At 42.6% G+C, this 27,263-nt stretch overlaps 1 protein-coding gene across 1 annotated transcript in view; it reads left to right on the top strand.

Annotated features, from left to right (window-relative positions):
- The window catches only part of LOC106596602 (receptor-type tyrosine-protein phosphatase beta), a 102,955-nt gene that overhangs the window by 31,188 nt on the left and 44,504 nt on the right, over positions 1-27,263 (top strand). The window contains 4 exon segments of the mRNA XM_082964236.1: positions 390-665; positions 5,166-5,447; positions 15,285-15,388; positions 17,373-17,547. Of these exon segments, the coding sequence (XP_082820362.1) occupies positions 390-665; positions 5,166-5,447; positions 15,285-15,388; positions 17,373-17,547 (837 nt within the window).

Genomic DNA, 27,263 nt, shown 5'->3' with positions numbered 1-27,263 from the left:
TCTTCTACCCCAAACCCCTGTTCTCTCTCTTCTCCCCCAAACCCCTGTTCTCTCTCTTCTCCCCATCCCCTTAACCATCCCCCCAAACCCCTGTTCTCTCTCTTCTCCCCCAAACCCCTGTTCTCTCTCTTCTCCCCCAAACCCCTGTTCTCTCTCTTCTCCCCCAAACCCCTGTTCTCTCTCTTCTACCCCAAACCCCTGTTCTCTCTCTTCTACCCCAAACCCCTGTTCTCTCTCTTCTCCCCCAAACCCCTGTTGTCTCTCTTCTTCCCCAGACCCCTGTTCTCTCTCTTCTCCCCATCCCCTTAACCATCCCCCCAAACCCCCATTCTTCTCTCTTCCATCCCTCACCCCCAAATAACCCTCTCTACCCTCTTCTTTCCCCCCAGTCCCAGCCCCAGTGCGCTCTCTCCACGTCCAGGGTGGTAAGCGTACTGACCGTCTCTCCATCAGCTGGCTGCCTGGGGCAGGGGAGTGGAGTGGGTACCAAGTGGTCCTGTACGGTGGCCTGGAGGGCTCAACCACCACCCTGGCAGCCCAGGAGCTGGGCATGGAGCAGAGAGAACACCTGTTCCAGGGACTGGTACCTGGCCGTCTGTACCGAGCTGAGGTGGTCACACACAGTGGAGAGCTGACTAATGCTGCGTCTGCAAAGGGAAGGACGGGTCAGTACACAGCCCTCTCTCTCTCTATCTGAAACTCATATTAACCTCTTGGGGCTAGGTGGGACGCTAGCGTGCCACCCGTGGTGCACTCCATCAACAGCAGGTGCATTTCAAGAGCGGCAAATTTGAATCCAAATAAATGTCAAAATTCAAATTTTTCAAAAATACAACTATGTTACACCATTTGAAAGATAAACATCTCCTTAATCTAACCACGTTTTACGATTTCAAAAAGGTTTTACGGCGAAAGCATAAATTTAGAGTATGTTAGGACAGTACATTTACAAGAGTTGTGTGTAATGTTTTGTCAAGTCAAAGACAGGGTCACCAAAACCATAAAACCAGCTAAAATGATACACTAACCTTTTACAATCTCCATCAGATGACACTCCTAGGACATTATGTTAGACAATGCATGCATTTTTAGTTCTATCAAGTTGATATTTATATCCAAAAACAGCATTTTACTATGGCATTGATGTTGAGGAAATCGTTTCCCTCCAATAACCGGCAGTCAAGTCAGCGTCACAAATTAAATAATTAAAATTAGAAAACATTGGTAAAATATTATATTGTCATTTAAAGAATTATAGATTTACATCTTTTGAACGCAATCAACTTGCCAGATTTAAAAATAACCTTACTGGGAAATCACACTTTGCAATAATCTGAGCACTGTGCCCAGAAAAATACGCGTTGCGATACAGACTAGACGTCATGTTGGGGAGATCTAAAATCGAAAATACTATGTAAATAATCCATTACCTTTGATTCTCTTCATCAGATGTCACTTCCAGGTATCACAGGTCCATAACGAATGTAGTTTTGTTCAAAAAAGCTCATCATTTATGTCCAAAAATCTCCGTCTCGTTAGCACATGATGTAAGCCAGCCGGACTTCTCGTCATGAACGAGGGGAAAAAATATATTTCCGTTCGTTCAAACATGTCAAACGTTGTATAGCATAAATCATTAGGGCCTTTTTTAACCAGAACATGAATAATATTCAAGGTGGACGAATGCATAGTCTTTTATAACGTATTGGAACGAGGGTACCCAACATGAAGTAGCGCGCCAGGTGTCTAATGGGACATCACCGTTCCATGGCTCTTGTTCGGTCAGATCTCCCTCCAGAAGACTCAAAACACTTTGTAAAGGCTGGTGACATCTAGTGGAAGCAATAGGAAGTGCCAAAATATTCCTAAACCCCTGTGTTTTTCAATGGGATAGGTTTAAAGTCAATACAACACATCAGGTATCCACTTCCTGTCAGAAAATGTCTCAGGGTTTTGCCTGCCAAATGAGTTCTGTTATACTCACAGACACCATTCAAACAGTTTTGGAAACTTTAGAGTGTTTTCTATCCATATATAATAAGTATATGCATATTCTAGTTACTGGGTAGGATTAGTAACCAGATTAAATCGGGTACATTTTTTTTATCCAGACGTGCAAATGCTGCCCCCTAGACCCAACAGGTTAATGTATAATGATCCAATGATGCCAGGGATGATAGTTGTTATATAATGTCCATTCTACTTTAACCTCTAGGGGACCCCCTTCCCGTTCTCATCCCGGTAACGGGATTGCTTGACAAGATAGCAAAAATCTAATCATTTCAATTTCTCAAACAATCAACTATTTTACACCATTTGAAAGATAAACATCTCCTTAATCCAACCACGTTGTCTGATTTCAAAAAGGCTTTACGGCAAAAGCATAAAGTTAGATTATGTTAGGAGAGTACATAGACAAAAAATTACACACAGCCATTTTCAATGCAAGGACAGGCGTCACCAAAAGCAGAAAACCAGCTAAAATTATGCACTAACCTTTGACAATCTTCATCAGATGACACTCCTAGGACATTATGTTAGACAATACATGCATTTTTTGTTCTATCAAGGTCATATATATATCTAAAAACAGCATTTTACATCGGCGCGTGACGTTCAGAAAAATAATTTCCCCCAAAACTCCCGGTGAATCAGCACTACAATTTACAAAATACTCGTCATAAACGTTGATAAAATATTAAACTGTTATTCAAAGAATTATAGATTAACATCTCCAGAATGCAACCGCATTGACAGATTTCAAAATAACTTTACTGGGAAAGCACACTTTGCAATAATCTGAGTACTGTGCTCAGAAAAATACACTACGCAATACAGATAGCCGCCATTTTGGAGTCATCTAATGCATAAATAGCATTAGAAATATTTACTTACCTTTAATAATCTTCATCAGAAGGCACTTCCAGGAATCCCAGGTCCACAACAAATGTTGTTTTGTTCGATAAAGTTCATAATTTATGTCCAAATAACTCCTTGTTGTTTGCGCATTCAGTTCAGCTACTCCGAATGTAGGAAGCGCGTGGACAATGTCACGACGAAAAGTTTAAAAAAATCTATTTACGTTCGTTCAAACATGTCAAACGTTGTATAGCATCAATCTTTAGGGCCTTTAGAACGTGAAGATTCAGTAATATTTCAACCGGACGGTTCCTGTGTCTTGAAAAACGTTTTGGAACAGAGGATCCTCCCTCATGAATGCGCACCAATGAAGTGATGTCCTTCCCTGGTTGACCAACTTCCCTGCCTTCTCATTCGGGCTCTGTTCATCGTAGACGCCTCAAACAACTTTCTAAAGACTGTTGGCATCTAGTGGAATCCTTAGTCACTGTGTGTTCCATTGGCAATGACTTGAAAATAGTACAGCCACAAGATTTTCATTTCCTGCTTGTATTTTTCCTCAGGTTTTTGCCTGCCATAGGAGTTCTGTTGTACTTACAGACACCATTCAAACAGTTTTAGAAACTTCAGAGTGTTTCATATCCAAATCTACTAATAACATGCATATTCTAGTTTCTGGACCAGAGTAGTAACCTGTTCAAATTGGGTACGTTTTTCATCCGGCCGTGAAAATACTGCCCCCTAGCCCAGACAGGTTTAACAACTCTATTGACTAGTACTACCTTAGTTAGAAAATACTCTACACTCTGGGTCCATGTTGTTATGTATGGTACGACGTGCTGTACGTCATACTATACGTTGTTATGGTTTACGACAGTGTGCTGCTTTACGGATGAATGGGTTGTCAGGATGAGTGGCACATGTCATTAAACGACAGAGTGATGTACAATGTGAAACCGTGCAGACGTGCGTTCTTCTACAGCTAGGCTAGATATAACACATGTATCCAGAGTTCAAATGACAGAAAAACTTAACACACAGAATAAGTTCAACTTATTCAAAATATTGTTACTTGTAGTAAAGCCTGTTTCTCTCTGTGTTTTGTGTTACTTGTAGTAAAGTCTGTTTCTGTCTGTGTTTTGTGTTACTTGTAGTAAAGCCTGTTTCTGCCTGTGTTTTGTGTTACTTGTAGTAAAGCCTGTTTCTCTCTGTGTTTTGTGTTACTTGTAGTAAAGTCTGTTTCTGTCTGTGTTTTGTGTTACTTGTAGTAAAGCCTGTTTCTGTCTGTGGTTTGTGTTACTTGTAGTAAAGCCTGTTTCTGTCTGTGTAACACAAAACACAGACTTGTAGTAAAGCCTGTGTTACTTGTAGTAAAGCCTGTTTCTATCTGTGTTTTGTGTTACTTGTAGTAAAGCCTGTTTCTGTCTGTGTTTTGTGTTACTTGTAGTAAAGCCTGTTTCTGTCTGTGTTTTGTGTTACTTGTAGTAAAGCCTGTTTCTGCCTGTGTTTTGTGTTACTTGTAGTAAAGCCTGTTTCTCTCTGTGTTTTGTGTTACTTGTAGTAAAGTCTGTTTCTGTCTGTGTTTTGTGTTACTTGTAGTAAAGCCTGTTTCTGTCTGTGGTTTGTGTTACTTGTAGTAAAGCCTGTTTCTGTCTGTGTAACACAAAACACAGACTTGTAGTAAAGCCTGTGTTACTTGTAGTAAAGCCTGTTTCTATCTGTGTTTTGTGTTACTTGTAGTAAAGCCTGTTTCTGTCTGTGTTTTGTGTTACTTGTAGTAAAGCCTGTTTCTGTCTGTGTTTTGTGTTACTTGTAGTAAAGTCTGTTTCTGTCTGTGTTTTGTGTTACTTGTAGTAAAGTCTGTTTCTGTCTGTGTTTTGTGTTACTTGTAGTAAAGTCTGTTTCTGTCTGTGTTTTGTGTTACTTGTAGTAAAGTCTGTTTCTGTCTGTGTTTTGTGTTACTTGTAGTAAAGTCTGTTTCTGTCTGTGTTTTGTGTTACTTGTAGTAAAGCCTGTTTCTGTCTGTGTTTTGTGTTACTTGTAGTAAAGCCTGTTTCTGTCTGTGTTTTGTGTTACTTGTAGTAAAGTCTGTTTCTGTCTGTGTTTTGTGTTACTTGTAGTAAAGTCTGTTTCTGTCTGTGTTTTGTGTTACTTGTAGTAAAGTCTGTTTCTGTCTGTGTTTTGTGTTACTTGTAGTAAAGTCTGTTTCTGTCTGTGTTTTGTGTTACTTGTAGTAAAGCCTGTTTCTGTCTGTGTTTTGTGTTACTTGTAGTAAAGCCTGTTTCTGTCTGTGTTTTCCCCCTCAGCCCCAGAGCCTCCCTCCATGGTATCCTTCAGAGACATCAGTGATAACAGCTCTGTAGAACTGACCTGGGAAGGTCCCGCCTCTGGTGACTACGACACCTTCGACCTCCAATGGACTCCCAGAGATTCCCTGTCAATCACAGCGGCTCAGCCAACCAGCCGCGTCCTGGGTGGGATGTTCCCGGGACGACTGTACAACTTCACCATCCGCACTGTCAGTGGGGGAGGAGCCAAGGGCGGACCTATCGCCAACAGCCAGCCAATCCAGAGGAGCCTCAGAACAAGTAGGTGGAGTCTATGAGAGAGGGACATTTGCTTTACTGTTGGGGTTTAAACTGTGTTAGTCATGGTTAGGGTTAGTATTTATGTTGTAGTTTAAACTGTGTTATTCATGGTTAGAGTTATAGTATTTATGTTGTAGTTTAAACTGTGTTATTCATGGTTAGGGTTATAGTATTTATGTTGGGGTTTAAACTGTGTTATTCATGGTTAGGGTTAGTATTTATGTTGTAGTTTAAACTGTGTTATTCATGGTTAGAGTTATAGTATTTATGTTGGGGTTTAAACTGTGTTAGTCATGGTTAGGGTTAGTATTTATGTTGTAGTTTAAACTGTGTTATTCATGGTTAGGGTTATAGTATTTATGTTGTAGTTTAAACTGTGTGGTTAGGGTTATAGTATTTATGTTGTAGTTTAAACTGTGTGGTTAGGGTTATAGTATTTATTGGACTGGTAGACCTCCATGAAAACAATTCAAACCTGATTGGTGGGAAGTACTTCCAACATCAGCCACTAGAGGGAAGCACACAACTGATCAAGGGAAGGGGGGGGGGGGGGGGGGGGGCATCTGACTGAGTTGTTTGAAGTTCTTATTTAAATCCCACGTTGAGCTTGGCTCTCTGGGGGAGAGATGGTTTGGAGCAGGATGAGGCCAAACAGAATATAGAATCAAGGTCCGGAACTGAGAGAGATTCTAAAAGGGCTTCTGGGTTCTGCTCCTGTCCTACTTTACACCCACAGACACACACACACACACACACACACACACACACACACACACACACACACACACACACACACACACACGCAAACACCGCCACACACACACACACACACACACACACACACACACACACGCACACACACACACACACACACACACACACACACACGCAAACACAGACACACATACATACGCAAACACCGCCACACACACACACACACACACACACACACACACACACACACACGCAAACACAGACACACATACATACGCAAACACCGCCACACACACACACACACACACACACACACACACACACACACACACACACACACACGCAAACACAGACACAGACACACATACACACGCAAACACCGCCACACACACACACACTGGTTTAGGTGAGAGGAGACAGACACCTGAGAGACAAGGACATCTAGATAATGAAAGGTATTGGTTGATGAAGAGGTTCAACAGGACGTCTAGATAATGAAAGGTATTGGTTGATGAAGAGGTTCAACAAGACATCTAGATAATGAAAGGTATTGGTTGATGAAGAGGTTCAACAGGACGTCTAGATAATGAAAGGTATTGGTTGATGAAGAGGTTCAACAGGACGTCTAGATAATGAAAGGTATTGGTTGATGAAGAGGTTCAACAGGACGTCTAGATAATGAAAGGTATTGGTTGATGAAGAGGTTCAACAGGACGTCTAGATAATGAAAGGTATTGGTTGATGAAGAGGTTCAACAGGACGTCTAGATAATGAAAGGTATTGGTTGATGAAGAGGTTCAACAAGACTTTGCTCAATCAATCATACATTCAGACACACACACATGGATGTACACACACACACACACACACACATTCATGGATGTGCACACACACACACACGGATGTACACACACACACACACACACACACACACACACACACACACACACACACACACACACACACACACATACATGGATGTACACACACACACACACACACACACACACACACACACACACACACACACACACACACACACACACACACACATACATGGATGTACACACACACACGGATGTACACACACACACACACACACACACACACACACACACACACATACATGGATGTACACATACACACACACACACACACACACACACACACACACACACACACACATACATGGATGTGCACACACACACACACACATACATGGATGTACACGTACACACACACACACACACACACACACACACACACACACACACACACACACACATGGATGTGCACACACACACACACATATTGATGGAGAACCTGCCTCTGCCTGGCTTGTAGTTTATCTTAAAGTTGCAAATGAGTTCTTCTCTATTCTCACAAATTCTTATTTCCCCAATTGCACCCTACACATTATTTTGGTGCACTAGTTTTGACCACTGCCCATGGTGGAGTCTGGTCAAAAGTAGTGCACTACATAGGGAAAAGGGTCCCATTTGGGACACACATCATTTTCCCTCTGGTCTGGGATATTAATCTTCCTTCAGCGTCTGGCTCATGACAACCCTTAGACTCTTATCACTTTCCATTTCAATATAAAGGGCATAACTGCTTATTGGTATGGCAAATATTACCCAGCCCCAGGCTTTTCAAGCATCGGACCATTCTTTTCAATTTTCACCTAAAATGACATACCCAAATCTAACTGCCTGTAGCTCAGGACCTGAAGCAAGGAGATGCATATTTTTGATACCATTTGAAAAGAAACACTTTGAAGTTTGTGGAAATGTTCAATTAATGTAGGAGAATTTAACACATTAGATCAATTAAAATATAATACAAAGAAAAAAAACATGTTTTTTTTTTGTATTTTTTTGTACCATCATCTTTGAAATGCAAGAGAAAGGACATAATGTATTATTCCAGCCCAGGCGCAATTTAGATTTTGGCCACTAGATGTCAGCAGTGTATGTGGACTGGACTGATTGACTGAACCAATGAACCATTGCATTTCTGTTCAAAATGTTGTATCAAGACTGCCCAAAGGTGCCTAATTGGTTTATTAATACATGTTCAAGTTAATAACTGTGCACTCTCCTCAAACAATATCATGGTATTATTTCACTGTAACAGCTACTGTACATTCGACAGTTCAGTTAGATTAACAATAATTTAAGCTTTCTGCCAATATTAGATATGTCTATGTCCTGGAATTTTTTTGGGTTACTTACAACCTCATGCTAATCGCATTAGCCTATGTTAGCTCAACCGTCCCGAGGGGGGGACACCGATCCTGTAGAGGATAAGTTTAGATTTATCATAACCATTTTTATGTGGGTATAGTTAGTCTTGGACATTGCCATTTTTCTTTAATCTGTACACACTTGGCTTGTGAAAAAAAGGAGGGTGGTGAGAATTTGTCATAGTTTTGTTATAATTTGTCATACTTCATGTATAGGAGACAGTAGTAATGGCTGTGACAGTTATGGAATTGTGGACGACGGTAACTGACCAGCCAAATGACTGCAGTCACAGTAAAACAAAAAGGAATAGCAAAAATAAATATATACAGTACCAGTCAATAGTTTGGGCACACCTACTCATTCCAGGGTCTTTCTTTTCTTTGTACTACTTTCTACATTGTAGAATCATAGTGAAGACATCAAAACTATGAAATAACACATATGGAATAATGTAGTAACCAAAATAGTGTAAAAGAAATACAAATATATTAGAAATTTGAGATTCTTCCAAGTAGCAACCCTTTTCCTTGATGACTGCTTGTAGAAAAACATGTTCTCCTCTCCTCCTCTCCTGACTGCATGTGCTGCCATGGAAATAGAATGGACAGAAGGGGCGTCCCCATTCAAGTCAATGATGTCATAATGGCTGGACTGGCAGCTATTGTGTGTGTACCCATAGGAGCAAAGCAGGAAGTAAAATATGTGATGTGATTTGTTGATTCAACTCAACTGACATTACAAAAATACCTTCTATTGCATGAGCACATCAGTTAGCATAATTTGAATGAACATTCTACAATTTATTGCATCACAATACCAGGCAGACATTGTGAGTTTACCAGTCAAGTTGTCAGGGTTAGAGGTTCCCAGCCTATTCTATTCATTCTATTTACCAGTCATATTACCAGGGTTAGAGGTTCCCAGCCTGTTCTATTTACCAGTCATATTACCAGGGTTAGAGGTTCCCAGCCTGTTCTATTTACCAGTCATATTACCAGGGTTAGAGGTTCCCAGTCTGTTCTATTTACCAGTCATATTACCAGGGTTAGAGGTTCCCAGCCTGTTCTATTTACCAGTCATATTACCAGGGTTAGAGGTTCCCAGCCTGTTCTATTCATTCTATTTACCAGTCATATTACCAGGGTTAGAGGTTCCCAGCCTGTTCTATTTACCAGTCATATTACCAGGGTTAGAGGTTCCCAGTCTGTTCTATTTATCAGTCATATTACCAGGGTTAGTGGTTCCCAGTCTGTTCTATTTACCAGTCATATTACCAGGGTTAGTGGTTCCCAGCCTGTTCTATTCATTCTATTTACCAGTCATATTACCAGGGTTAGAGGTTCCCAGTCTGTTCTATTCATTCTATTTACCAGTCATATTACCAGGGTTAGAGGTTCCCAGTCTGTTCTATTCATTCTATTTACCAGTCATATTACCAGGGTTAGAGGTTCCCAGCCTGTTCTATTCATTCTATTTACCAGTCATATTACCAGGGTTAGAGGTTCCCAGCCTGTTCTATTCATTCTATTTACCAGTCATATTACCAGGGTTAGAGGTTCCCAGCCTGTTCTATTCATTCTATTTACCAGTCATATTACCAGGGTTAGAGGTTCCCAGCCTGTTCTATTCATTCTATTTACCAGTCATATTACCAGGGTTAGAGGTTCCCAGCCTGTTCTATTTACCAGTCATATTACCAGGGTTAGAGGATCTCAGCCTGTTCTATTTACCAGTCATATTACCAGGGTTAGAGGTTCCCAGCCTGTTCTATTCATTCTATTTACCAGTCATATTACCAGGGTTAGAGGTTCCCAGCCTATTCTATTCATTCTATTTACCAGTCATATTACCAGGGTTAGAGGTTCCCAGCCTGTTCTATTTACCAGTCATATTACCAGGGTTAGAGGTTCCCAGCCTGTTCTATTCATTCTATTTACCAGTCATATTACCAGGGTTAGAGGTTCCCAGCCTGTTCTATTTACCAGTCATATTACCAGGGTTAGAGGTTCCCAGCCTGTTCTATTCATTCTATTTACCAGTCATATTACCAGGGTTAGAGGATCCCAGCCTGTTCTATTCATTCTATTTACCAGTCATATTACCAGGGTTAGAGGATCCCAGCCTGTTCTATTCATTCTATTTACCAGTCATATTACCAGGGTTAGAGGATCCCAGCCTGTTCTATTTACCAGTCATATTACCAGGGTTAGAGGTTCACAGCCTGGTCTATTTACCAGTCATATTACCAGGGTTAGAGGTTCCCAGCCTGTTCTATTCATTCTATTTACCAGTCATATTACCAGGGTTAGAGGTTCCCAGCCTGTTCTATTCATTCTATTTACCAGTCATATTACCAGGGTTAGAGGTTCCCAGCCTGTTCTATTCATTCTATTTACCAGTCATATTACCAGGGTTAGAGGTTCCCAGCCTGTTCTATTCATTCTATTTACCAGTCATATTACCAGGGTTACAGGTTCCCAGCCTGTTCTATTCATTCTATTTACCAGTCATATTACCAGGGTTAGAGGTTCCCAGTCTGTTCTATTTACCAGTCATATTACCAGGGTTAGAGGTTCCCAGCCTGTTCTATTTACCAGTCATATTACCAGGGTTAGAGGTTCCCAGCCTGTTCTATTTACCAGTCATATTACCAGGGTTAGAGGTTCCCAGCCTGTTCTATTCATTCTATTTACCAGTCATATTACCAGGGTTAGAGGTTCCCAGCCTGTTCTATTCATTCTATTTACCAGTCATATTACCAGGGTTAGAGGTTCCCAGCCTGTTCTATTCATTCTATTTACCAGTCATATTACCAGGGTTAGAGGTTCCCAGCCTGTTCTATTTACCAGTCATATTACCAGGGTTAGAGGTCCCCAGCCTGTTCTATTCATTCTATTTACCAGTCATATTACCAGGGTTAGAGGTTCCCAGCCTGTTCTATTCATTCTATTTACCAGTCATATTACCAGGGTTAGAGGTTCCCAGCCTGTTCTATTCATTCTATTTACCAGTCATATTACCAGGGTTAGAGGTTCCCAGCCTGTTCTATTCATTCTATTTACCAGTCATATTACCAGGGTTAGAGGTTCCCAGCCTGTTCTATTTACCAGTCATATTACCAGGGTTAGAGGTCCCCAGCCTGTTCTATTCATTCTATTTACCAGTCATATTACCAGGGTTAGAGGTTCCCAGCCTGTTCTATTCATTCTATTTACCAGTCATATTACCAGGGTTAGAGGTTCCCAGCCTGTTCTATTCATTCTATTTACCAGTCATATTACCAGGGTTAGAGGTTCCCAGCCTGTTCTATTCATTCTATTTACCAGTCATATTACCAGGGTTAGAGGTTCCCAGCCTGTTCTATTCATTCTATTTACCAGTCATATTACCAGGGTTAGAGGTTCCCAGCCTGTTCTATTCATTCTATTTACCAGTCATATTACCAGGGTTAGAGGTTCCCAGCCTGTTCTATTTACCAGTCATATTACCAGGGTTAGAGGTTCCCAGCCTGTTCTATTTACCAGTCATATTACCAGGGTTAGAGGTTCCCAGCCTGTTCTATTTACCAGTCATATTACCAGGGTTAGAGGATCTCAGCCTGTTCTATTTACCAGTCATATTACCAGGGTTAGAGGTTCCCAGCCTGTTCTATTCATTCTATTTACCAGTCATATTACCAGGGTTAGAGGTTCCCAGCCTGTTCTATTCATTCTATTTACCAGTCATATTACCAGGGTTAGAGGTTCCAAGCATGTTCTATTCATTCTATTTATATGTGTGCTGCTGCTGCTGCATTGTGGTCATTCAATCAACTGTTCATAAAAAAATGTTTATGACAGTAATACGGTTATACTGTTATTGTGCCAAGCGTAATGGTGAGGGTGTGTGTGTGTAGCGAACAGTTTAAACCCAGACGTAGTTATACCTTTCCACCTGACTACTGCCTGCATTCCCCAGAATAACCTCATAACATAACGGCAGATAAAAGATTGATCATCCCACAGCCAAAAGGTCAACGACTAGACCACACCCTTGCACTCTACAGCCCAATCTACTAACTTCTACCACACAGTTTGACCTGGTCCAAGATTACATGGCATGGTGCTGTGTCTTCAACCAGGGAACTCAAAACGGGTTTAGATAAGAGTCCACGGAGAGTACGTGGATTTACAACAAATATTCTTAGTGAATATCTATAACGCCTTTATAGTGCTGTTATCAATATCAAGCTTCAGACTAGTTGAGGTCCCTCTAGGGTAGATCCAGAAACTAAGGTCAGTGTGTATACCTCTTCAGAACCGTGTGTCACACAGACCACACACTTACATTGAACCCTGTTATTGAGTCGTGTGTGTGTGTGTGTATAGTGCGGACTAATGCAGACCGTTGTTTTCCTTTGAAAATGCAGACAGTCCAAGGGCACGGGAACAAAACATACCTCTCAAAATATTATTCTTGGCCTCTGTGCTTATTTGCTTTCACGCTATTATGAAGAGAGCTTTTCTATTCAGCTGTTCCCTGACTACTTTGTCCTCAGTCTGTTGTGACGTACTGTATAACCTCTTATGGCTGATGGTGAGTCAGCAAAACTCATAATGCTCTGCATGGCTTTGTATCCTCACTCATAGCCAATGACTGAAGTCTGATTGAAGCCTCCAGTAAACAGTAAAAAGAGCATTTTCATGTGTCCTCTCTCTCACTGCTAGCTAGGCTGAAGATGCCCTTATTAGGACAAATCATTATTCCATCAGGAAGCTTTTAGATCCATGGGCCCAGTGCCTTTGCTAACTAACATTGCTGGTCCCTTAGTTTAGAATTATTTCTAATTTTATGCAAATAGTTATGGGATGTTAGAGTCCTCTTGTTTTAACTTTGTTATTTTCAACCCAGACTGCTAGTGCATAGTTAGGAAGGTAGAGGAGACAGGAGGTAGGAAGGTAGAGGAGACAGGAGGTAGGAAGGTAGAGGAGACAGGAGGTAGGAAGGTAGAGGAGACAGGAGGTAGGAAGGTAGGGAAGACAGGAGGTAGGAAGGTAGAGGAGACAGAAGGTAGGGGAGGTAGGAGGTAGGAAGGTAGAGGAGACAGGAGGTAGGAAGGTAGAGGAGACAGGAGGTAGGAAGGTAGAGGAGACGGGAGGTAGGAAGGTAGAGGAGACAGGGGCAATGAAGGTAGAGGAGACAGGGGCTATGAAGGTAGAGGAGACAGAGGGTAGGAAGGTAGAGGAGACAGGGGGTAGGAAGGTAGAGGAGACAGGAGGTAGGGAGATAGAGGAGACAGGGGGTAGGAAGGTACAGGAGACAGGAGGTAGGGAGGTAGAGGAGACAGGGCAGGAAGGTAGAGGACACGGGGCTATGAAGGTAGAGGAAACGGGGCTATGAAGGTAGAGGAGACAGGGGGCAGGAAGGTAGAGGAGACAGGGGGCAGGAAGGTAGAGAAGACAGGGGGCAGGAAGGTAGAGGAAACGGGACAGGAAGGTAGAGGAGACAGGAGGTAGGAAGGTAGAGGAAACGGGGCAGGAAGGTAGAGGAGACAGGAGGTAGGAAGGTAGAGGAAACAGAGCAGGAAGGTAGAGGAGACAGGGGGCAGGAAGGTAGAGGAGACGGGGCAGGAAGGTAGAGGAGACAGGAGGTAGGAAGGTAGGGAAGACAGGAGGTAGGAAGGTAGAGGAGACAGGAGGTAGGGAGGTAGAGGAGACAGGAGGTAGGAAGGTAGAGGAGACAGGAGGTAGGGAGGTAGAGGAGACAGGAGGTAGGAAGGTAGGGAAGACAGGAGTTAGGAAGGTAGGGAAGACAGGAGGTAGGAAGGTAGAGGAGACAGGAGGTAGGGAGGTAGAGGAGACAGGAGGTAGGAAGGTAGAGGAGACAGGGGCAGGAAGGTAGAGGAAACGGGGCAGGAAGGTAGAGGAGACAGGAGGTAGGAAGGTAGGGAAGACAGGAGGTAGGAAGGTAGAGGAGACAGGGGGAGGAAGGTAGAGGAGACAGGGAGCAGGAACGTAGAGGAGACAGGAGGTAGGGAGGTAGAGGAGACAGGAGGTAGGAAGGTAGGGAAGACAGGAGTTAGGAAGGTAGGGAAGACAGGAGGTAGGAAGGTAGAGGAGACAGGAGGTAGGGAGGTAGAGGAGACAGGAGGTAGGAAGGTAGAGGAGACAGGGGCAGGAAGGTAGAGGAGACGGGGTAGGAAGGTAGAGGAGACAGGAGGTAGGAGGTAGGGAGACAGGAGGTAGGAAGGTAGAGGAGACAGGGGGCAGGAAGGTAGAGGAGACAGGGGGCAGGAAGGTAGAGGAGACAGGAGGTAGGGAGGTAGAGGAGACAGGAGGTAGGAAGGTAGAGGAGACAGGGGCAGGAGGTGAGGAGCAGGGGTAGGAGGTAGAGGAGCAGGAGGTAGGAAGGTAGAGGAGACAGGGGGCAGGAAGGTAGAGGAGACAGGGGGCAGGAAGGTAGAGGAGACAGGGGGTAGGAAGGTAGAGGAGACAGAAGGTAGGAAGGTAGAGGAGACAGAAGGTTGGAAGGTAGAGGAGACAGGAGGTAGGAAGGTAGAGGAGACAGGGGACAGGAAGGTAGAGGAGACAGAGGGCAGGAAGGTAGAGGAGACAGGAGGTAGGAAGGTAGAGTAGACAGAGGTTGGTTGTCACAGTGCTCCTAACTACAACCCCAGAAGGTATTGTTCTCATCTCAAGGTTATGAGACCCTGAGCTCAATGGTTTTAAAACTCCCTGCACTAAAACGTCATGCCATGCTTTCTTGGACTAGGGACTTCTTGCAATCACAATCAAATTAACGTGAATAAATAAAGGTTTAGTAAATATCAATCAATCAACAAATCAATCGATCGATCAATCAAAGAATGAATCCTAAATGTTCCCTCTCTTCCTCCCAGACCCATCCAGACTGCGGAACATGCATTGTTTCCCCCAGAGTTCCTCATCCATATCCTGTTCCTGGTCCTTCCCTGACTCCCACTGGGACTCCTATACCGTGGAGGTAATGTAACATCCCTCACAAACACACACTCTCTTTATGTCTTATCTTATCTTCTTATTATTATAAAGTTGAGGTCAGGGTGTCTGATACCATTTCTCCAACTTTACTGAAGGCATTGCAGGGAAATAGGATACCTTGTCAGTTGTACAACTGAATCCATTCAACTGAAATGTGTCTTCCTCATTTAAGCCAACCCCTCTAAATCAGAGAGGTGCGGGGGGCTGCTTTAACCGACATGCGCGTCCAGGGATCGTTGGGTTAAATGCCTTGTTCAGGGCAGAACGACAGATTTTTTTCCTTGTCAGCTCAGGGATTCGATCCAGCAACCTTTCGGTTAACCCATACATACATTATGTGGGCACCCCTTTAAATGAGTGGATTCGGCTATTTTAGCAACACCCGTTTCTGACAGGTGTATAAGGCTTGGGCTTGGGACACAAGCCTAAGATCGCCATGCGCATTGCCAAGCGTCGTCTGGAGTGGTGTAAAGCTCGCCGCCATTGGACTCTTGAGCAGTGGAAGCGTGTTCTCTGGAGTGATGAATCACGGTTCACCATCTGGCAGTCCGACAGACGAATCTGGGTTTGGCGGATGCCAGGAGAGCGCTACCTGCCCCAATACATAGTGCCAACTGTAAAGGTTGGTGGAGGAGGGATAATGGTCTGGGACTCTTTTTCATGGTTCTGGCTAGGCTCCATATTCTAGACGATTCTGTGCTTTCAACTTTGCGGCAACAGTTTGGGGAAGGCCCTTTCCTGTTTCAGCATGACAATGCCCCGTGCACAAAGTGAGGTCCATACAGAAATGCTTTGTCGAGATCGTTGTGGAAGAACTTAACTGACCTGCACAGAGCCCTGACCTCAACCCCATCGACCACCTTTAGGATGAATTGGAACGCCAACTGCGAGCCAGGTCTAATCGCCAAACATCAGTGCCTGACCTCACTAACGCTCTTGTGGCTGAATGGAAGTCCCCCACAGTAATGTTCCAACATCTAGTGGAAAGCCTTCCCAGAAGAGTGGAGGCTGTTAAAGCAGCAAAGGGGGACCAACTCCATATTAAGTTAATGCCCATGTTTTTGGAATGAGATGTTTGACCAGCAGGTGTCCACATACTTTTGGCTGTGTAGTGTACATTACTCAACTAGTGCTGGAGTAAAACATGGAATGGACTACACTAATCAGTTCTCAGTATGTTGAAAACAAGGAGTGGACTACAGTAATCAGTTCTCAGTATGTTGAAAACAAGGAGTGGACTACAGTAATCAGTTCTCAGTATGTTGAAAACAAGGAGTGGACTGCACTAATCAGTTCTCAGTATGTTGAAAACAAGGAGTGGACTACACTAATCAGTTCTCAGTATGTTGAAAACAAGGAGTGGACTATAGTAATCAGTTCTCAGTATGTTGAAAACAAGGAGTGGACTGCAGTAATCAGTTCTCAGTATGTTGAAAACATGGAGTGGACTTCAGTAATCAGTTCTCAGTATGTTGAAAACAAGGAGTGGACTGCACTAATCAGTTCTCAGTATGTTGAAAACAAGGAGTGGACTACAGTAATCAGTTCTCAGTATGTTGAAAACAAGGAGTGGACTATAGTAATCAGTTCTCAGTATGTTTAAAACAAGGAGTGGACTGCAGTAATCAGTTCTCAGTATGTTGAAAACATGGAGTGGACTTCAGTAATCAGTTCTCAGCATGTTGAAAACATGGAGTGGACTTCAGTAATCAGTTGTCAGTATGTTGAAAACATGGAGTGGAGTATTCAGTTGTCAGGATGTTGAAAACAAGGAGTGGACTTCAGTAATCAGTTGTCAGTATGTTGAACACATGGAGTGGACTGCAGTAATCAGTTCTCAGTATGTTGAAAACAAGGAGTGGACTGCAGTAATCAGTTCCAGTATGTTGAAAACAAGGAGTGGACTAATCAGTTGTCAGTATGTTGAAATCATGGACTGGACTACAGTAATGTCCATTACCCTCCAGGTGCGTCAGCAGGACAGCTGGGAGCTGGTGTACGCCCTGCGTCTGGCCCGGGATAGTACCTCACTCAGCCTGGAGAACCTACAGCCTTACAAGAGATACAACGTGGCTGTCAGAGTGGCCTCCGCTGGACTCAGCAGCCCCGCCGTGGAGGAGAACGTGGTCACCATGATCGACCGTGAGTAACTACTTATACCGGCTGACAACCGGAGTTGTATCATAGACCCCTTCCAAGAGTAGAGTTTATCTGCTGTAAGATCCAGACCCACAATCACCATGACAACAAACCAATTCACCACACAGAACCACAACACCAGATGACACCAAACAACATCCGAGTGACACAATGATTGGTGGGATTTAGCTGTCCCAACATTCTCTCCCTGCTGATACGTGACCTGTTTAATGACCTGTTAAATGACCTGTTAAATGACCTGCTAAATGACCTGTTAAATGACCTGCTAAATGACCTGTTAAATGACCTGTTAAATGACCTGTTTAATGACCTGTTAAATGACCTGTTAAATGACCTGTTAAATGACCTGTAAATGACCTGTTAAATGACCTGTTTAATGACCTGTTAAATGACCTGCTAAATGACCTGTTAAATGACCTGTTTAATGACCTGCTAAATGACCTGCTAAATGACCTGTAAATGACCTGTTTAATGACCTGTTAAATGACCTGTTAAATGACCTGCTAAATGACCTGCTAAATGACCTGTTAAATGACCTGTAAATGACCTGTTAAATGACCTGTTAAATGACCTGCTAAATGACCTGTTAAATGACCTGTTTAATGACCTGTTAAATGACCTGCTAAATGACCTGCTAAATGACCTGCTAAATGACCTGTTAAATGACCTGTTAAATGACCTGCTAAATGACCTGCTAAATGACCTGCTAAATGACCTGCTAAATGACCTGTTAAATGACCTGTTAAATGACCTGCTAAATGACCTGTTAAATGACCTGTTAAATGACCTGCTAAATGACCTGTTAAATGACCTGTTAAATGACCTGTTAAATGACCTGCTAAATGACCTGCTAAATGACCTGTTAAATGACCTGTTAAATGACCTGCTAAATGACCTGCTAAATGACCTGTTAAATGACCTGTTAAATGACCTGCTAAATGACCTGTTAAATGACCTGTTAAATGACCTGTTAAATGACCTGCTAAATGACCTGTTAAATGACCTGCTAAATGACCTGTTAAATGACCTGTTAAATGACCTGCTAAATGACCTGCTAAATGACCTGTTAAATGACCTGTTAAATGACCTGTTAAATGACCTGTTAAATGACCTGTTTAATGACCTGCTAAATTACATGATAAATGACCTGTTAAATGACCTGCTAAATGACCTGTTAAATTACATGATAAATGACCTGCTAAATGACCTGCTAAATGACCTGTTAAATGACCTGCTAAATGACCTGCTAAATTACATGATAAATGACCTGTTAAATTGTATTTTATTTATTTTTGTTTTATTTCACCTTTATTTAACCAGGTAGGGAAGTTGAGAACAAGTTCTCATTTACAATTGCGACCTGGCCAAGATAAAGCAAAGCAGTTTGACACATACAACAACACAGAGTTACACATGGAGTAAAACAAACATACAGTCAATAATATAGTAGAAAAATAAGTCTATATACAAAGTGAGCAAATGAGGTGAGATAAGGGAGGTAAAGGCAAAAAAAGGCCATGGTGGCAAAGTAAATACAATATAGCAAGTAAAACACTGGAATAGTAGATTTGCAGTGGAAGAAAGTGCAAAGTAGAAATAACGGGGTGCAAAGGAGCAAAAATAAATAAATAAATAAATAAATACAGTAGGGGAAGAGGGAGTTGTTTGGGCTAAATTATAGATGGGCTATGTACAGGTGCAGTAATCTGTGAGATGCTCTGACAGCTGGTGCTTAAAGCTAGTGAGGGAGATAAGTGTTTCCAGTTTTAGAGATTTTTGTAGTTAATTCCAGTCATTGGCAGCAGAGAACTGGAAGGAGAGGCGGCCGAAGGAGTAATTGGCTTTGGGGGTGACCAGAGAGATATACCTGCTGGAGCGCGTGCTACAGGTGGGTGCTGCTATGGTGACCAGCGAGCTGAGATAAGGGGGAACTTAACCTAGCAGGGTCTTGTAGATGACCTGGAGCCAGTGGGTTTGGTGACGAGTATGAAGCGAGGGCCAGCCAACAAGAGCATACAGGTCGCAGTGGTGGGTAGTATATGGGGCTTTGGTGACAAAACGGATGGCACTGTGATAGACTGCATCCAATTTATTGAGTAGGGTATTGGAGGCTATTTTGTAAATGACATCGCCGAAGTCGAGGATTGGTAGTATGGTCAGTTTTACGAGGGTATGTTTGGCAGCATGAGTGAAAGATACTTTGTTGCGAAATAGGAAGCCAATTCTAGATTTAACTTTGGATTGGAGATGTTTGATGTGAGTCTGGAAGGAGAGTTTACAGTCTAACCAGACACCTAGGTATTTGTAGTTGTCCACATATTCTAAGTCAGAACCCTCCAGAGTAGTGATGCTGGACGGGCGGGCAGGTGCAGGCAGCGATCGGTTGAAGAGCATGCATTTAGTTTTACTTGTACTTAAGAGCAGTTGGAGGCCACGGAAGGAGAGTTGTATGGCATTGAAGCTCGTCTGGAGGGTAGTTAACACAGTGTCCAAAGAAGGGCCAGAAGTATACAGAATGGTGTCGTCTGCGTAGAGGTGGATCAGAGACTCACCAGCAGCAAGAGCGACATCATTGATGTATACAGAGAAAAGAGTCGGCCCAAGAATTGAACCCTGTGGCACCCCCATAGAGACTGCCAGAGGCCCGGACAACAGGCCCTCCGATTTGACACACTGAACTCTATCAGAGAAGTAGTTGGTGAACCAGGCGAGGCAATCATTTGAGAAACCAAGGCTGTTGAGTCTGCCGATGAGGATGTGATGATTGACAGAGTCGAAAGCCTTGGCCAGGTCAATGAATACGGCTGCACAGTATTGTTTCTTATCGATGGCGGTTAAGATATCGTTTAGGACCTTGAGTGTGGCTGAGGTGCACCCATGACCAGCTCTGAAACCAGATTGCATAGCGGAGAAGGTACGGTGGGATTCGAAATGGTCGGTAATCTGTTTGTTGACTTGGCAGGGTAGGATAGATATAGGTCTGTAGCAGTTTGGGTCTAGTGTCCCCCCCCCCCTTTGAAGAGGGGGATGACCGCAGCTGCTTTCCAATCTTTGGGAATCTCAGACGACACGAAAGAGAGGTTGAACAGGCTAGTAATAGGGGTTGCAACAATTTCGACAGATAATTTTAGAAAGAAAGGGTCCAGATTGTCTAGCCCGGCTGATTTGTAGGGGTCCAGATTTTGCAGCTCTTTCATAACATCAGCTGACTGGATTTGGGAGAAGGAGAAATGGGGAAGGCTTGGGCGAGTTGCTGTGGGGGGTGCAGTGCTGTTAACCGGGGTCGGGGTAGCCAGGTGGAAAGCATGGCCAGCCGTAGAAAAATGCTTATTGAAATTCTCAATTATAGTGGATTTATCGGTGGTGACAGAGTTTCCTATCCTCAGTGCAGTGGGCAGCTGGGAGGAGGTGCTCTTATTCTCCAAGGACTTTACAGTGTCCCAGAACATTTTTGAGTTTGTGTTGCAGGAAGTACATTTCTGCTTGAAAAAGCTAGCCTTGGCTTTTCTAACTGCCTGTGTATATTGGTTTCTAACTTCCCTGAAAAGTTGCATATCACGGGGGCTGTTCGATGATAATGCAAAATGCCACAGGATGTTTTTGTGTTGGTTAAGGGCAGTCAGGTCTGGAGAGAACCAAGGGCTATATCTGTTCCTGGTTCTAACTTTCTTGAATGGGGCATGCTTATTTAAGATGGTGAGGAAGGCATTTAAAAAAAATAACCAGGCATCCTCTACTGAAGGGATGAGGTCAATATCCTTCCAGGATACCCGGGCCAGGTCAATTAGAAAGGCCTGCTCGCTGAAGTGTTTCAGGGAGCGTTTGACAGTGATGAGTGGAGGTTGTTTGACCGCTGACCCATTACGGATGCAGGCAATGAGGCAGTGATCGCTGAGATCTTGGTTGAAAACAGCAGAGGTGTATTTGGAGGGCAAGTTGGTTAGGATGATATCTATGAGGGTGCCCGTGTTTACGGCTTTGGGGTGGTACCTGGTAGGTTCATTGATAATTTGTGTGAGATTGAGGGCATCAAGCTTAGATTGTAGGATGGCTGGGGTGTTAAGCATGTCCCAGTTTAGATCACTTAGCAGCACGAGCTCTGAAGATAGATGGGGGGCACTCAGTTCACATATGGTGTCCAGAAGACAGCTCGTGGCAGAGGGTGGTCTATAGTAGGCGACAACGGTGAGAAACTTGTTTTTAGAGAGGTGGATTTTTAAAAGTAGAAGTTCAAATTGTTTGGGTACAGACCTGGATAGTAGGACAGAACTCTGCAGGCTATCTCTGCAGTAGATTGCAACACTGCCCCCTTTGGCCGTTTTATCTTGTCTGAAAATGTTGTAGTTAGGGATGATTTCAGAGTTTTTGGTGGTCCTCCTAAGCCAGGATTCAGACACGGCTAGGACATCCGGGTTAACAGAGTGTGCTAAAGCAGTGAATAAAACAAACTTAGGGAGGAGGCTTCTAATATTAACATGCATGAAACCAAGGCTATTACGGTTACAGAAGTCATCAAAAGAGAGCGCCTGGGGAATAGGAGTGGAGCTAGGCACTGCAGGGCCTGGATTCACCTCTACATCGCCAGAGGAACAGAGGAGGAGTAGGATAAGGGTACGGCTAAAAGCTATGAGAATTGGTTGTCTAGGACGTCCAGAACAGAGAGTAAAAGGAGCAGGTGGAGGTAAACCTAGGCATTGAGTGATGATGAGAGAGATATTGTCTCTAGAAACATCATTGAAACCAGGTGATGTCATCGCATGTGTGGGTGGTGGAACTGAGAGGTTGGATAAGGTATAATGAGCAGAGCTAGAGGCTCTACAGTGAAATAAGCCAATAAACACTAACCAGAACAGCAATGGACAAGGCATATTGACATTAAGGAGAGGCATGCTTAGCCAAGTGATAAAAAGGGTCCAGTGAGTAGTGAGGTCGGTTGCGGTCACGTCGATTCAGACAGCTAGCCGGGCCATGGGTAGCAAGTCAGAAGTTGGCAAAAGATGGTCTGTTTTTAGCCACCTCGTGCGTTTCCGTCGGTAGATTAGTGGGGTTCCGTGTGGTAGAGGGGACCAATCCAATTGGCAAAAATAGTTATAGTTATAGTGGCCCAAGAAAATTGGCCGATAGACCTATTCAGATAGCAGCCGATAAGACAGCTAACGATTAGCTGGCCGCAGATGGGCATTCAGGTTACGTTGCGCCGGAGGGGCCAGTTGGGTAACTCCCTCGGGCAGATAACGTCGGTAGTCCAGTCATGAAGGCCCGATGGGGCTCCGCATTGGCATTAAAATGGGTCCGGATAGGTGATTGTAGCCCAGGAGTGGCTGATGGAACTCTTCAGCTGGCTAGCTCCGGAATAATTGATGTTAGCTCTGGGACCGACGTTAGCCAATAGTCACTCGGATAGCAGCTAGCTAGCTGCAAGCTCCAGGTGTAAATGTCCAGAGCTTGCGGTAGAAATCCGGGGATATAGAGAGAACATAGGTCCGGTATGGTCTGGTCTGAGTCGTGTTGTACAAAACTGGCAATAGCTTTTCGAGCTAAGGGATAGCTGATGACCGCCAACCGTGGTTAGCTGAGTTCTAACGTTAGCTAGTGAACTGGCTAACTTCTGGCTAACTTCTGGCTAGCTTCTGTTGTGGATTTCAGATTTGAGGTAAATAATACTTTTTTTTTTAATTGGTGAGGCGGGTTGCAGGAGAGTGTTTTGAAGTTGAGTTTTTAGAAAAATATATATAAAAAGATATGCGAAGAAAAGATGTAAATATATATATACATGGGACACGACAAGACGAGGACAAAGGACGTCTGACTGCTATGGCATCTTGGAAGATCAGTTTATCAATGACCTGTTAAATGACCTGTTAAATGACCTGCTAAATGACTTGTTCCAACTACTTGGGCTGTCTGACAGTCTAAGCTTGTATGAGTACCAGTAGTGTTTCTACCAGACCACTAACATTAGTAGTGTTTCTAACAGACCACTAACAGTTGTAGTGTTTCTAACAGTAGTCGTGTTTCTAACAGTAGTAGTGTTTCTACCAGACCACTAACAGTAGTAGTGTTTCTAACAGTAGTAGTGTTTCTAACAGTAGTAGTGTTTCTACCAGACCACTAACTGTAGTAGTGTTTCTAACAGTAGTAGTGTTTCTACCAGACCACTAACAGTAGTAGTGTTTCTAACAGTAGTAGTGTTTCTAACAGTTGTAGTGTTTCTAACAGTAGTCGTGTTTCTAACAGTAGTAGTGTTTCTACCAGACCACTAACAGTAGTAGTGTTTCTAACAGTAGTATTGTTTCCACCAGACCACTAACAGTAGTAGTGTTTCTACCAGACCACTAACAGTAGTAGTGTTTCTAACAGTAGTAGTGTTTTTAACAGTAGTAGTGTTTCCACCAGACCACTAACAGTAGTAGTGTTTCTAACAGTAGTAGTGTTTCTACCAGACCACTAACAGTAGTAATGGTTCTAACAGTAGTAGTGTTTCTAACAGTAGTAGTGTTTCTAACAGTAGTAGTGTTTCTAACAGACCACTAACAGTAGTAGTGTTTCTACCAGACCACTAACAGTAGTAGTGTTTCTAACAGACCACTAACAGTAGTAGTGTTTCTAACAGTAGTAGTGTTTCTAACAGTAGTAGTGTTTCTACCAGACCACTAACAGTAGTAGTGTTTCTACCAGACCACTAACAGTAGTAGTGTTTCTACCAGACCACTAACATTAGTAGTGTTTCTATCAGACCACTAACAGTAGTAGTGTTTCTAACAGTAGTAGTGTTTCTACCAGACCACTAACAGTTGTAGTGTTTCTAACAGTAGTAGTGTTTCTAACAGACCACTAACAGTAGTAGTGTTTCTAACAGTTGTAGTGTTTCTAACAGTAGTAGTGTTTCTACCATTTTTTTACATTTTAGTCATTTAGCAGACGCTCTTATCCAGAGCGACTTACAGTAGTGAATGCATACATTTCATTTCATGCATTTTTTTTGTTGTTTTTGTACTGGCCCCCCGTGGGAATCGAACCCACAACCCTGGCGTTGCACACACCATGCTCTACCAACTGAGCCACAGGGAAGACTACTAACAGTAGTAGTGTTTCTACCAGACCACTAACAGTAGTAGTGTTTCTAACAGTAGTAGTGTTTCTACCAGACCACTAACAGTAGTAGTGTTTCTAACAGTAGTAGGGTTTGTAACAGTAGTAGTGTTTCTAACAGTAGTAGTGTTTCTAACAGTAGTAGTGTTTCTACCAGACCACTAACAGTAGTAGTGTTTCTAACAGTAGTAGTGTTTCTAACAGTTGTAGTGTTTCTAACAGTAGTTGTGTTTCTAACAGTACTAGTGTTTCTACCAGACCACTAACAGTAGTAGTGTTTCTAACAGTAGTAGTGTTTCCACCAGACCACTAACAGTAGTAGTGTTTCTACCAGACCACTAACAGTAGTAGTGTTTCTAACAGTAGTAGTGTTTCTAACAGTAGTAGTGTTTCCACCAGACCACTAACAGTAATAGTGTTTCTAACAGTAGTAGTGTTTCTACCAGACCACTAACAGTAGTAATGGTTCTAACAGTAGTAGTGTTTCTAACAGTAGTAGTGTTTCTAACAGTAGTAGTGTTTCTAACAGACCACTAACAGTAGTAGTGTTTCTACCAGACCACTAACAGTAGTAGTGTTTCTAACAGACCACTAACAGTAGTAGTGTTTCTAACAGTAGTAGTGTTTCTAACAGTAGTAGTGTTTCTACCAGACCACTAACAGTAGTAATGTTTCTAACAGTAGTAGTGTTTCTAACAGTAGTAGTGTTTCTAACAGACCACTAACAGTAGTAGTGTTTCTACCAGACCACTAACAGTAGTAGTGTTTCTAACAGACCACTAACAGTAGTAGTGTTTCTAACAGTAGTAGTGTTTCTAACAGTAGTAGTGTTTCTACCAGACCACTAACAGTAGTAGTGTTTCTACCAGACCACTAACAGTAGTAGTGTTTCTACCAGACCACTAACATTAGTAGTGTTTCTATCAGACCACTAACAGTAGTAGTGTTTGTAACAGTAGTAGTGTTTCTACCAGACCACTAACAGTAGTAATGTTTCTAACAGTAGTAGTGTTTCTAACAGTAGTAGTGTTTCTACCAGACCACTAACAGTTGTAGTGTTTCTAACAGTAGTAGTGTTTCTAACAGACCACTAACAGTAGTAGTGTTTCTAACAGTTGTAGTGTTTCTAACAGTAGTAGTGTTTCTACCAGACTACTAACAGTAGTAGTGTTTCTAACAGACCACTAACAGTAGTAGTGTTTCTAACAGTAGTAGTGTTTCTACCAGACCACTAACAGTAGTAGTGTTTCTAACAGTAGTAGGGTTTGTAACAGTAGTAGTGTTTCTAACAGTAGTAGTGTTTCTAACAGTAGTAGTGTTTCTACCAGACCACTAACAGTTGTAGTGTTTCTAACAGTAGTAGTGTTTCTACCAGACCACTAACAGTAGTAGTGTTTCTACTGGACCACTAACAGTAGTAGTGTTTCTAACAGTAGTAGTGTTTCTAACAGTAGTAGTGTTTCTACCAGACCACTAACAGTAGTAGTGTTTCTAACAGTAGTAATGTTTCTAACAGTAGTAGTGTTTCTACTGGACCACTAACAGTAGTAGTGTTTCTAACAGTAGTAGTGTTTCTAACAGTAGTAGTGTTTCTAATAGTAGTAGTGTTTCTAACAGTAGTTGTGTTTCTAATAGTAGTAGTGTTTCTACCAGACCACTAACAGTAGTAGTGTTTCTAACAGTAGTAGTGTTTCTAACAGACCACTAACAGTAGTAGTGTTTCTAACAGTAGTAGTGTTTCTAACAGACCACTAACAGTAGTAGTGTTTCTAACAGTAGTAGTGTTTCTAACAGTAGTAGTGTTTCTAACAGACCACTAACAGTAGTAGTGTTTCTAACAGTAGTAGTGTTTCTAATAGACTTGATGAATAAACCCATCCGAGGAGGTCCCTTCCATTCCATATCCTACTCTCTCTACCTGACAAATGACACGTCTCTCAAAATGCACTGCTTTGCTGCGGCGTTGGTCTCCTCTTAGCAGGATGTTGAGTCACACACACACACACACACACACACACACACACACACACACACACACACACACACACACACACACACACACACTGACTGATATCCTAAATGTGTTAATAGTCAGATGGCCTATAGAACAGGTCCTTCCTTATGTTCACTAGTCCAGGACCCAGATAAATAGATTCTCAACCTGCTCTGAGTATTGTGATGCCTTGGCCTTTGGTTAAAACATTTGGCATTTGGATTTGGCAAAGTGTTGGCATTTGTCTCAGTATAGTTTTGAGTAAAGGTTAGTGAGTGTTTGCTCTTGTTAAGTTCAACTTTAATGAGTTTAGACTCCACAGAAGTCTCTAACTTATAAGTTGTAACTATTTAAAATAGGGTGACTAGCTACTTCAAGTATTTTAGGATTGTATGAAAGCTTTGTTTTGAGATTCGTCAGAATTTTTAAATGGTTTATCATCATACACGTTTAAAGTCCTGGGGTAATCGTACTTGATCATCTCTCAGATTTAAAGGTGCTATTTTAGTATACCTTCTATGCTAATGTAATACGAGGACTGAGGAAAATGAACACAGGTGAAATGATGTTGAAATATTGCTGATGTTTCAATTAGGCGACTTTCTGTATCTAC

The sequence above is a fragment of the Salmo salar genome, chromosome 17 (assembly GCF_965601325.2).
Source record: "Salmo salar chromosome 17, fSalSal1, whole genome shotgun sequence".
NCBI classification, from domain to species: Eukaryota; Metazoa; Chordata; class Actinopteri; order Salmoniformes; family Salmonidae; genus Salmo; species Salmo salar.
This window is presented reverse-complemented; position numbering and strand designations above follow the sequence as displayed.